Raw genomic sequence first — 13,406 nt, 5'->3', positions numbered from 1 at the left:
CATTTCAAGGTTTCTCTGATTTGGCCAATAAACGAAACCTTGAAATTCAACGATATTTCAAACATTGCCTGAGTGGTAAGATCTATATTTTTTAGTGGAGATGTCATGGGTTCAACTCTTGCGGATGACAAAGCTCTCCCTGAGGATGTAATGGATGTGCGCACAAGCTAACCCGAATGAACCTCAGATATCAAAAAAATATCTTATTTTAATTGAAGACATCCCAATAGCTGCAATTCTATTCAAATATTTACTTCGACGTAAATCTTAAACGTTAATTGATTGAATTGAAAACAATACTCAATTCCAATTTTAAATTGATACTCTTAAATTCATTTATTCCTCTATTTGGGATTAAAAAATAAATTTATAAGCCGATAAATCTCTATTTGTACTTGCCAAAAAAAAACTCTCTTGTTACTTTCTAACTACCTCACTTTTCTTTTTGAAAATAAAAACTGTTGAATTTAGAACACATAAAATGGTGAGACAAGAGTATTGAATTTTGGGCAGAGTGAACATAAATGGAAGAGAAGCTCAAAAGCCGAAAGTTTTGGACCATTTCACTGAATATAATATTCAAAAAGTGATTGTTGGATCCTAGGAAAGACGCCATTTGGTAAATATAATATGAAATTATTTTCTATGTACAACTGTACAACATATAAAATTAATTTTCGGAATATTCCACCAACTTTTCCCAAAAAGACACATTTGGTGGACCCGACAATGGATTCAACAAAAAGATGTCGGGTCCACAAAAAGATTATTAACAATTTACACAAATATCATTGATTAAATAAATAATTACACATGTCATCCATCTAAGTTGGGATGCTTTTTCCGGATGGGCAGAAGATCGTGTCCTTACCTGTCTAAGGGTGTCAATTCGGTATCGAAACAGTTTAACTGTACCGAACCGTGCTGTTTAAAACAATACTGTACCGTTTCAAATTCGATATGGTACGGTTTTGGTATGAGGATTCATACCGTCGGTATGTACAGCATACCGTACCGCAAAACCGAATATCGAAACCGAATTTCATACCGTATTTGGGTTATTTGTGTAATTTTCTCTTTCAACTTATAACCCCAACATTTAGCTTTTGCCTTTAGTTCCATGCAATTTAGAGCTTCATTTTGTTTATTGGGCTCCAATTGTCACAAGCTTGGTGGTACACTTGTACTTTCATATCTCTAATTCTCTATTTATGGTTGCTGGTCAGAGCTTTCTCAGGTTGTTAGTTTCATGGATTTTACACTCCTGGGCAAAACCTCACTTGACAAAGTTGATTCTAAGTTAAGGCAAAAGCCCAGCTAGCCCAACCCAGTTTTATCGCAACCTTAAAAATGCAAAATCGATATAGGTTTAGAATCTAGGCATAAGAATGTTGAAGATACCGATACTTTTGTATTGCATTGCAATAAAACAATCAATTTATTTTATACTAATTCCAACCGATCTGTACTATTTTATGATGAAACAAAAGCAAGTTCAAGGTAATCTATATATGTGGGGTTGTGGGAGTAAACCCAACATTATGATTAGAAAAATAGACTTTCTCATACCGAATTTATACCGTACCAAATACCGAACCGTGCCGTTTATTCATACTGATTTTTTACCGAAATCATACCGCATTGCCTTTTAAAATACCGTTTCCATACTGTACCGTATAAATTCGATATGGTACAGTTTCGGTATGAGGTTTTCAAAGTCGATATCGTACCGAATTGACACCCTTACCTGTCATAGGCTTGGTTGGCCGGGACTCGAATATTGCATGCACGTGCTGTTAACGGTTGAGATCGAAATCTCAACCATTGACAGGACTTAATGCAACATTGAAGTTGAACTGGGGTTGGTAAGACCATCACCTATTAATGAAGAGATCGTAAGTTTGATGCTGTTAGATGATATATATTATATTGTGCAATAACCATATCTCTAATATATAAAAATTATAAGTTCTAGAAAAAGAAGATTGTACTATTCTAACTTTTTTTTTTTGTAAAGATTGTGCTATTCTGACACGCTCCATGTTTAGAAGAAATTTTTTTTATTTATTGTGCACAGTGTGTACCATTTACACCAAATGAAAGACTGAAATTAAGAATGTAATTTTAAAAGTTTAAAATAACCCTCTAGTTTATTTACTTTTTCAGCCACCTATTTGGTATATATGTGCACTGCTGTGTATAGTAAATGTTTTTCCATCTAGGAGGGGCGTTACTTCCTGGTTTACTCATATGGATATATAATATAATGTGACAGATACACAATCCTATGCCTGTTGAAATGAATGATCTGGGGAAGCGAGCCTGCTCTCCACCTGAGAAAAATCCGGCTTTTCCCCATTTGAGGCGGAGAGCCTTACCGCTGCGGCTCTCCGCCTCCCCTGCTCCCCTCTCCGATCTTCTTCCCTCCCTGCTTCTTCTCCGTCCCATCTCCCTGCTCCTTCTCCCTCCTCCCTGCTCCCCTCTCCCATCTTCTTCCCTCCATACTCCATCTCCGATCTGATTCTTTGCTTCCTGCTCCTCCCTACCTCCTCTCATCTTTGCTTCCCCGCCCTCTCTGTTTCTCTCTTCTCTCTCTCGCCCTCTCTGTTTCTCTCTCCCGGCGTCTCTGTTCTCTCTCCCACCCTCTCTGTTTCTCTCATCTTTGCTTCCCCGCCCTCTCTGTTTTCTCGCTTCTCTCTCTCGCCCTCTCTGTTTCTCTCTCTCGTTTTTCTCTCTCCCGGCGTCTCTGTTCTCTCTCCCACCCTCTCTGTTTCTCTCTCTCGTTTTCTCTCTCCCGTTTTCTCTGTTTTCATCTGTTCTCTTTTCCGTCCTCTTTCCCGTCTCCGCCTCCCTATTTCCCGCCTCCGTTGAGCTTTCTCCATTAATAACCAAATCTAGGGTTTCCCCTTAGAGCTGTGGTTGCAGTGCTTTGTTTTTGTTTTTTTGTTTTATTTTTTTTATTATTATTTTTTTTTCATAACAGCTCCTTTGGTTACAGCTATTCCTGGTGCACACCGCAGAACAACTCCAAGTCTGGGTCCAAGTTCTTCTGCGTCGAGCTTGACCGGTACGCCTTTACGGCATCGATGGATGGGAGGTTTTGAACCTTCTCCACACTTTCGCTGCTACCATCGCTGTAATTGTAGGAGTTTTGACTCCGCCTTTGAGGCGTGTACTTTGTCCCCCTATGTGGGTGTTATGTCCGCCCTTGTGGCGTGTAAATTGTCCCCCTTTGAGGGTGTTGATGTTGTTTTGGTGTTCTTGTTCTAAGGGTTTTGTGGCTGTGATCCACTTTGGGCTTGACCCAACCCTTACCCTGGTTGACCCTGTCTCTTGCATGTACGACAGTTTGGTCTTTTGCCGTTCCTTGGTTCGTTTTGAACCTTGTGTTCTCATGCATGTGTGTTTGTACTTTGTTTAGATATATAAATGAAGTGCTGTTTACCAAAAAAAAAAAAAAGAAATGAATGATCTGGAATCCATGTTTTGTGTGTGGATGGGTCCCCTACTAAATATGTAGCAAATACTGTTTCTAATGTGGAACATTATTAATAACATTACCAAATGTTAGATGTCAGCACCAGTGGTCTAGTGGTAGAATAGTACCCTGCCACGGTACAGACCCGGGTTCGATTCCCGGCTGGTGCATTTTTTATTTTTTTTTTTAAATTACAAAGACATGTCAATATTAAAATACCTACTGGTAAGAGATTTATAAAAATAAGTCCAAAAGGCCTAAGCTTTTGTGACAAAATATGTCATATAAAGAAGACCCAAATTGATTGACCATGGACAGAGCCATGGTCAATCAATTATTTTTAGGGTTTTACAACATTTTCTTCTTGGTATGTACATTTCAAAGAGCAAGACGAGAAAGCGTCTCTAGTTTGATCTTAGTTCACTTAAGCAAAAAGAACCCTAACCCACTACTGAAACCCACAATAGTCAAACAAAAACGGAATTAGTCTGAACCCCAATAACAAACACAGAGACAAGAAATCCATTATAATACATATATGAAGTCTTGATAGTTCAATCTTGGCATTAGCCAAAGCCTAGAGAAGATGTGCCCTTGATTTTGCAGCTTGGCCAACTTTCCTCTTGTAAACATCCAAGCATTCTCGCTCTAGCTGAAGTAGCATGTTCTCAAAGTATGCAAACAACAGAGTTTACCTAGCCACAGCCAAATCAAAGGCAATGAGCAAGAACTAACAAAACTTCAAAAGTGCAAAAGAAAAAGAATGGCAACTGAAGATGCAAGAATTAAACCTCCTGGTAAGAGCTAATAACATATCCACAAGAGAGGAGTACAAATGTAGTCACCAAGGATGGATTTCTTTTGAGATCATGATACTGAATCCAGTTCCAAGCTTTGCAAAACAAAAAGAAAAAACAAAGTCACCTACCTTAGCTTGAATTGGATACCTGTAGCATCCTATTCTTGAGATAAGAATAAAACCAACACTAAGATGCAAAAAGACCAAAACAATAATCATACGCTCCATAATAATTATAACTTGGATAAGTTGAGAGCATCAGATGCTAACCATCTACTAGAACTACATATGCAAAGAACAGTAATTCAAATCTCTCGAGTCCACACCAAATCTGCAATATTTCCAACGCTTTCTCCTTTAGAGGCCAGAAATACACATCATTCCATTCTCTTTCTTTCATATACAAAAATTTCTACTTTATTAAACTCTCAAGAGTTCTTTCCTTTCTAGATGCACAAACATGGCATGTTTTACCTGAAAGGCCCGCAAACTTTCTACATTAGCTGAAATGGGTCATGTCCAAGGAACATGGATGATTCGTTATGTTGGAATTTGAAGCTTCATGCATGAGGGTGGTAGACATTTTGCTTCTTTTTTTCTTCTTTGCCCTTCCTCTTTAACACAGGCATACACTTTCTCTACCAGGTAAGTGATGACCACATTGCTTATGTTATGACCTTCCACAGCGCACTGCATGATTCAATCTTATCTGAAGATGTTCATGCAAGGGTTTCTATTTGCCAAGACTGAAATATAACAGATCTAGGACAATGCCTTGGTAACTTTGTATGATTATTTAGATCACTGCAGGCCTAATCATTGATAAGAACTACCTGGAAGAATATTTTCAGGTGATATAAGAAGCTAAAGAATTTGGAGAAGCTTGCTTTGAACATTTTTCATTTCAAGATCAAGCTAGATGGCTCATGGTATGGTGATCATGCAGAATCCAAAAGCTTCATATCTTACTTTATAAAGGCATCAACTCTTATTAAGTCTTGATAAAATACCCGTGACATGGTTTGTTCATCCATTTGCACAATATGTATAGTAGCACTAGGTATGATAGTTTACTAAATTATTGCAGCTGTGTTTCAGGGTTAGAAAAATTATAGGATGATACTTAGTTGTAACATCATCAACAAGTTTAAAAGTGATAAATGCAAACTGAGAGATTTATATAGTTATAATTAGATTCTTATCCTGACAAAAAATTCCATCTTCAGAATCCTTATATTCGTTTACCTATTCACTGAGAGAGATATATGGCTAGTGATAGATTGATTAAGTCCTGCAAATCAAGGGTTGTGTCACTTATTGTTGCATTTACATATAAAAGCTGTTCTCTTAAGCGTTCAGAAATTTCACCCAGGAACTAGCACCCAGTAACACCAAGAAAGCCAGAAGAACTCCTAAGGTGTACAAAGGGGCTCATCTCCCATGCCTGCACAAAGCTTCCACTCTTCCTAAATTAAGAAATGGTAGCATAGAAGGCTAGGGGCAGAAATGAGGATGCTAAGATGCATGAGTGGCAAAACTAGGATGGATAAGATAAGAAATGATCATATTAGAGTTGGTCTGGGAGTTGCTCTCATAAGTGATAAGCTTCGAGAAAGTCGTTTGAGGTGGCACGGCCACGTTCAACGGAGACCAACAAATGCCCCTGTACGGAGAAGTGATATAATCCATATTAAAGGAACTAGAAGAGTTAGGGGCAGACCTAAGATAACCTTAGGAGAAGTGGTGAGAAAGGATATGTATAGCTTTGGCCTTGTATCTAGCATGGCCTCGAATAGAACTGATTGGAGCAAGAATCCATGTAGCCGACCCCATTTAGTTGGGACAAGGCTTATTGTTGGTGTTGTTGTTGTTGTAGCATAGAAGGCTAGCTTACCAATCCAACCAACACTGGAATACCCAACGAACTCAGTTCCTCACTTTAACTCTTTCTTTGATGTTCATCATAACATAGGCCACTCAGTTCCTCACTTAACTCTTTCTTTGATGTTCATCATAACATAGGCCACTCTGATCTAAACCCAAATCAACCAGTACTCTCTAACCTGTGAGCTAAAACCACACAAAACCATCTATCTTTTCTTCTTCTTCTCTCTAAGATCTGCACCATCTGAGGAGGTGATTCTCTCTTTCTCTATGCACAGCTCTTTTGTTTTGTTTTTTCTGTTTGTTTGCTTTTCTTTTTCATTCATTTTCTTTTAAGTTGATAGATTTTTTCAGAAATGATCCTTTTGTTTTGATCTGGGTTTCTCTTGTTTGGGGTTCAAGAGATTGAACAGAAACCATGGAGGAGATTGCCTCTAACACATCATGTTCAAGGCCTATATCAGAAAGAAGGACAAGGCCTCAGAAAGAACAAGCCCTGAATTGTCCAAGCTGTAATTCAAAGACACATGCAGTTGCTGGAAGAGCATACTTATTTCTTGGTAGTCATGAAAGCAAGCTTATCCCGTGAGATTTGTCAACAGTCACATTAAAACATAATCTCTGAAAGTACAGATAATTGATTCACCTGTCTTTGTTCAAATCTGAAAATTTTAGAGCTTTAACCTGAAATACCAGTACCAAACAGTACCTGCCATCTTCAGTGACCTGGGAAGCAGTGGCTATTTAACATGACAAGGCAGCTGATAGGGACTCGTGTTGGCATTATAACAATCTTAACAATTCTAAAACTTAAATCACATATACAAAATTGCAATGTGAATGCACAATTTCTACTAGCCCCAATGAAATACAATTCTGCTTCTTGTGGGTTTTTTTTTTTTGGGGGGGGGGGGGGGGGGAAGAGAAGAGAGAAGATAAAGGGGATGCCGCTAACCTATAGAGTTTTTAAGTACAAGGAACGCATAAAATATGCTATATGGATTCAGATTGGACTAACCAAACTTGAATATGGCCTCAAGTTTATTATTAGAACAATTCTACTAAGATAAGAGATCCTATCAATAGCTCACTCAAATCAGGTCTAAATTGTATAATCTTAAGACTTAGGCCATCTAATTAAATAGAGAATCTAAACATTAAGACACTCAAAAGTCAAAACACTTAACTTTTGCTTACATCTTCAGAGACAAAAGGAGGAAGGCTTACAATTAAAAGGAGAGATTCCAATAGTTTTACAAAACAAAAGAGAGAAAGTACTGAAATACCATTTGGAAACAGCTTCTTTAGAACTGAGAGACGGAAAGCAACAGTGTCTACCTGAAAACAATGCAATTTGGATGAGATATCGATAGTATTACAAAACAGAAGCACAAGTATGACTAGTAGTTGAAGAAATCTTAACCTGAAACGAATTTTCAAGGGCTTTAAATCTTCCAATTCTACTAGTGCCACCTCCTCTTATATGGTGGATGGGACAGCTCTGTTTTTCAAATTTCATTTGAACCAAAGCTAATGCTATTCAAATAACAATAAAAAGGATACAAGCCACAATAATAACAATGCCTTAGATCAAAAGATTTGTTCAACATAGACATCAAGACAAAGAAGGAAAAACTACAAGTATAAAAATGCAAGATTCTCCACATAGACAAGATATCATCCAAAAAATTCCACAAGAACAATAACTATTTTAAAAATAAAAACCACACGAAAAGTAATTCATCCAACAACTATTAATATGGAAGATAGCGTGTGTGACAATGGCAACACCAAAAATCCCAACCGCGATACCTATTCCCTACAATGACAATGCACTGATTTAGTAAAACAAAACAACTAATAGTTAAATTATTTATGGAAAATATGCACGAAAAGTAACAATGAATAATGTCTTACCAAACGAGAACTGAGATTACTTTTGTGCAACCTAGACTCCTAATTAATTTGATTAGCTGTCAATCAATTAAAATATAAATAAAAGTTAGTTTCCAAATCAGGTGAGCCTACTTGGTTTTTAGCTAAATTATACATTGGTCGAATAAAACATAATGGTTTATCATTACCTAATGCTGGATTCCTGTCCAACAACAATACCGCTAATAACTCCACTTTTTCCCGCAATGCATCATACTTTTGAGCATTTAATCTACTTTCTTCTTCTCTTTGTCTCTTTTCCTCTTCCCTTTGCCTCTTTTCTTCTTCTCTTTGTCTCTTTTCCTCTTCCCTTTGTCTCTTTTCCTCTTCCCTTTCTTGTTCAACTTGTTGGAGTTTTTGAGTTAACTCTACAAGTTTGCCATTCAACTGCTTGTTTTGTTGGGTTTTTGTTAGCCCAAAATCTTTTGGACTTACTCCAGCTCCACGCGAACGTACCCGACCATGGGTATCTGGTCCTAAATGAGTGGTGAAGATACTTTCAAGGACTGAAACATCATTTCGCTTCTCTTTAGGCAAATTGGCCAAGTCTTTATTTATTCCTCTCTGATCATTAAATATTTCTCAACCAAGTTAGCCCACTTAATGCTAAAATATCATATCATTGACAAAGACGTTAATCTTATAAACAAATAAATACCATTAGTTTAGCTGAAATAGGATCAACAGGAGTTTCATCCTTCCTTGTATGTGTTTCAAAATACATCTCTATCCTTTTAGGCTCCACACCTTCAGGATGCTCCTTTGTCTAAAGAAATCCGGCCGCGGGGGGGGGGGGGGGAAGAAGATGAAATGTTAACATAATAGTCTGCATAAATGTTCTTAATAATTTAAATAGAGTAACATTTCAAAAAACATACTTTCATGCGAAAACGTTGTGCATAACTTCTCCGACCACAAGTATGAGTCATCTTTTGGAGCTTTCTAATGTCAGTATTAACAAAACGCATTTTCTGTATATTAAGAAGACAAATAAAAGATTAGCATTATATACCTTTGACTCTCACTTATAAAATATATTTTCACAAATAAATGACATATCACCTTGTTCTTTTCACTACTCCATATGTCTACTAGATCTTTCCATTGATCTAGTGGAATCATTGATGGACAATTCTTGATTGCCTCATCAATACTATCAACGTCATCAAAACATTCTTTTCTTAGTTCCCTTTTAAAAGCCTTCCATTGCAGCCCCATTTTGACATATACCCATTTCTTACCTAGAACATCCACTTGATATTTCCGCTACAAAAAAAAAAAAGAAAAAAAAATCATTTATCAAAAAGGAACAATCTTAGTTGTAGATATTAATGCAAGTAAGATTGCCAATCACTTTACCTGGATTTTATTCCATAATTTTTCCTTGTAGTGAGCGGGTACTTTCCTCCAATCATGATAGTTATAGGGGAGGTTTAAACCATTCCTTACCAATGTCCCCAAGTAAGTTATGAACTCGCTACGTAACCATCATCTCCCCGTCCATATATATTGACCATCACCTGCCTTATTTCGTTTGGTTTCATCCTTTTTGTTTTCAAAGACACATTCGGACCCCTCTTATTACGTTTCCCTACAATTGAATTCCAATATATGAGAACAAATCAAAAGCACATAATCCAAATAAATAAAAAGTTATAAGCATATCAAAGACATCCTCACTCTGAGTTGCATTGCTTGAGGAAGGAGTAGAATCCACTTGATCCATTAGAAGCTACAAGATGAAACACTAACAAAGAGAAAGATGTACAATTATACCACTACATTATCATCATATATTCACTTATTAATAACAAACAACTATAGAAGACATCAGAATAGCAAGCAACTAGAAATAGATGACCACTGAGTTGTATCAACAAACGCAAATCTGAATATGATATCTTGCACACAAAACCAATGCATAAGAAAACTTGAACTATAAGATAAATCAAAAGGATTGAATCCATCACTTGTTATAGGTCGGCACATTCGCACAACGGTTTGATTGTGCCATTGGAAACTGCTGCTTGAAGATTCAAAAATCGGAAAAGGCTCCCTACAAAAACAAGGGTTAAGGCCGGATAGATTCCCTAAGCCCTATTAATAACATTACTAATGCATTTTTGTTTGTATGCATACGATCAAATTAGAAATTCCAAAAATGTTAAACTGGTCAGATTGTGGATAAGACGATTAATGGAAGAAGAAACTAATAAGAATCAAGAATCTCACCTAGATCCATGGTATAAATCTATAACCTATACTGCACCTTAGCATCCCATCAAGGGTAGTTGCAGCACAACACAATTCTGCAGCTCAGAAAAACATGGAGGCAAAAAGGGTAACTTCTCACCCTCATGTAAAAGAATGGTTTTTGAAGTTTTACTTGAACGGAAGAAAATTGAGCAACACTCTTCTGGCAATCAATCGTGACGACTACAGTATTTTCTCAAGTATGCAAGCACTCCAAGTATGACCCCTAACATTACCATAAATATCTTACACCAAAAGCAACCAGGCGACTACTTAACTGATCAATAGAATACACTGAAACAACCCTGAAACTTACTCCAGAACCTCGACCCATGTATGCAATCTAACCAAGCTAAGACTACATAACGCAAGGAAACGAAAATAAGATTGTCTTCTTCAAATGGGGAAAAATAAATTAACCACAGATGGAAAGAATACCTTGATCAAGAAATGACACCACCAGGAACGGAAATGGCAGAACAACAAGATAAAAGGAAATCCTGATTTTCTAGCAAAGCCAACCCACCAAAGTTGTGTGTACAAAAGCCTAAGGGAGACAAGCTGAGAGTATGACATACCTTCACAGATCTGGAGGCTCGATTGAAGGATACTGAGAAGAGGACGATCCTCGCAGCTTCTCTTCGTGGAGAAGCCTCAGCAACCGAGAGTCTTGAGACGCCAAAAAAGGCGAGATGATAGATTGCGAGACAGAGTCGAGTGGGCGGTGGGGTTGCAGAAAGGAAGGTGAAGAAGAGGAAGCGAGACAGAGAGAGACGAACAGGAAGGAGATCGACCTAGAGAGAGAACCAAAACTCTTCGTCTTCGAGAGAGGGAAAAATTGGGGGAAAAGGGCGCGCGGGCTTATTTTGGTATATGGTGAGGGTTTGATTTCACAAGATCGCCCTTATTACCAACAATCTGAGCCGGATTTCAGAAACCGCCATTGACTTCAGATCTCCAGCATTTGGACAGTTTTCCAAAAACCGCCGCTAATTAGCTCTTATTAGAGGTAATTCCCTAAAGACCGCCACTAATTAGCTTTTATTGGTTGCAGTTCTTTGAAGACCGCTACTATTTAAAAATTGAAAGGGTTATTAACCCTTATCTTGTAGGGTATAGACAAGAAACTAATTAAATGTTGCAGATCCAACTCTCCAGATGATACAATGTTATCTCCTCTGGGTTTTTGTGGAGATTTTGTTGCATGGGAAGAAAAAGCCTATTAACAAGAGACACGGCATTGCTGGTCAATTGTGCAACTCTTACTATGTGGCCTCGCACATTTTCATTCATGGAATTTCCAGCAAAACCATCCATACATGAATTTTCATCTGTCCATGCTGCACTTACCCATGTCTGTATGTTGCTCATGTAAATCCCAAGCCTCCAAGATGATTCATTTCTGTTGGATATCTCTATAGCAGGGGCATTTATGTCATTCTCTTTTATAAGAGATATGTGACATGTTTAGCGTGTCTTAAAAGGTATTTTAGTCCTTTCATTTACTGTAATTATAAACCCCCAAAATGAGGGTTTAGGGTTTCATATTCGTGATATCTCTAGTTCGTGCTCCGCTCTCTACGTGTTGGTGTGATTCTTCTCTCCTCTTTGTTGCCTCTGGTTTGAGGCTCTCGTGGTAGATCTTTATGATGTTTGAAGGCTTCTTGGTCTTCGGTTGGGCCTTCTAGTGCTCGTTGACTCGTCGGTGGTGTACAAATCAAGTGAAATTATTGTTCTTGCTATGTCATGAATTCTTTCTAGATCTCTTTAGAGTTTCATCTCTGATTTTTTGTATTAGCTATTGAGAGTTCCTTTTGTACCCAACTTAACATTGATATTAGTTGTGTATACTATCTCGAGTTCAACCTTGGATGTAGGTCATTTGGCCGAACAAAGTAAGTCTCTTTGTCTTTGTGTTGTTCTATGTTTGATCCGTTGCGTATTTGGGTTTACTCCCAACAATTTCCTTCATGGAATTCTGAAGTTCATCAAGGGAATCACCCATATTCTCAACACATGATTCCCATATGTGTGTGTAAAATAGATTTGTTTGTTGTCTGTGAAGAGTGCAGAGAGAAGAGTTCCAAGTTTATGGGACAAGTTTGGGTCCTACAAGAACTAATAATAGGAGAAGGATACTTTAAGGACCATTAATGCCAGTGGACACCCAAACTAGATTGCTTGAGCAAAGGGGCTGAAAAAGAGAACATGTTGATGGGAGGCTAAACAATATGCTAGTGTAAATTAAAACAACAAACACAACTATAATGGATAAAGCATTTAACAAACAAACCACAACAGACACACAGGAATTTTAACGTGAAAAAACCCGTAAGGAAAAAAACCACGAGACCATTATTGGAGTCCACCCAAACTTCTGAAAAACGCAGAAATAGAGGTGAGAAAGAGCAGAGACGTGAGGTAGAAGAAGTGGGTTTTCTGATATTTCTTCGGCGAATCCGACAGTGAAATATTAGAAAACCCACTTCTTCTTCTACCTCACATCTCTATTCTTTCTCATCTCTGTTTTTGCGTTTTTCTTTTTCTTTTTCTGTTTTTCTCTCCTGTTGTGTGGCTACTTCAGTTCAATTCAAAAACCTTAACAAAAACTATATCTGCTTCACTTAAAAACGTGGGCCTCCAACTGCTTTAATGGACCGGACCCAACAAATCTCCCCCTCCGTGTCCATGAGAGAGGAAACCACAACTTGACTCCTTACTTGGAATCCATGTGCGCAAGCTCCTTGCACACCTCAAACTTCTCTCGAGTAACAATCTTTGTTAACATATCAGAGGCATTCTTATCTGTGTGAATTTTCACACATGATTTATTGATTCCCCAACACAATGCCCCCTGCCTCTTTCCTCTAAAGATCTTCACCAAAAGCTAAACTCCCTCCTACAGCTCGCCTCAAGAAAGAGTTAAACTTTTGGCAGAGTTCCAAATGAGCTTTCCATGTACATCAAGGGACTGCATCCCACCTCCCCACAACTGAACTCGATAATCTGAGTGCATTCTCTCAATTCTTCCTCTGCATTAAAAGAAGATAACCTAAC

General features: G+C 37.8%; 1 protein-coding gene and 1 non-coding gene across 5 annotated transcripts; one reads left to right on the top strand and one right to left on the bottom strand.

The window, feature by feature from the left end:
- Window positions 1-3,577: 3,577 nt before the first annotated feature.
- Window positions 3,578-3,648, top strand: TRNAG-GCC (transfer RNA glycine (anticodon GCC)). Its single transcript has one exon. It is a non-coding gene; the product is annotated as a tRNA-Gly (tRNA).
- Window positions 3,649-3,821: 173 nt separating this feature from the next.
- Window positions 3,822-11,366, bottom strand: LOC149007712 (uncharacterized). 4 transcript variants are annotated; one of them, XR_016175130.1, is made up of 12 exons: window positions 10,928-11,366; window positions 9,777-9,843; window positions 9,456-9,687; window positions 9,159-9,362; window positions 8,975-9,067; window positions 8,755-8,862; window positions 8,246-8,660; window positions 8,079-8,134; window positions 7,585-7,980; window positions 7,448-7,499; window positions 4,270-4,370; window positions 3,823-4,173 (listed from the first exon to the last, which is right to left on the bottom strand). XR_016175130.1 is itself a non-coding variant. In XM_089166281.1 (9 exons), exons 4-8 carry the CDS (start codon window positions 9,312-9,314, stop codon window positions 8,118-8,120), a joined length of 789 nt encoding a protein of 262 aa, XP_089022407.1. In that variant the 5' UTR covers window positions 9,315-9,362; window positions 9,456-9,687; window positions 9,777-9,843; window positions 10,928-11,366; the 3' UTR covers window positions 7,094-7,980; window positions 8,079-8,117. The 4 variants fall into 4 exon arrangements, 1 of the variants encoding a protein (XP_089022407.1); XR_016175129.1 differs by having other exon boundaries at window positions 3,822-4,370; XR_016175131.1 differs by lacking the exon at window positions 4,270-4,370 and having other exon boundaries at window positions 3,824-4,173.
- Between the last annotated feature and the right edge of the window lie 2,040 nt (window positions 11,367-13,406).

The sequence above is a fragment of the Hakea prostrata genome, chromosome 8 (assembly GCF_041222555.1).
Source record: "Hakea prostrata isolate BN-2017 chromosome 8, UWA_Hpros_2, whole genome shotgun sequence".
NCBI classification, from domain to species: Eukaryota; Viridiplantae; Streptophyta; class Magnoliopsida; order Proteales; family Proteaceae; genus Hakea; species Hakea prostrata.
Note: the sequence above shows the minus strand (reverse complement) of the source record. Positions and strands in the feature narration are given on the sequence as shown.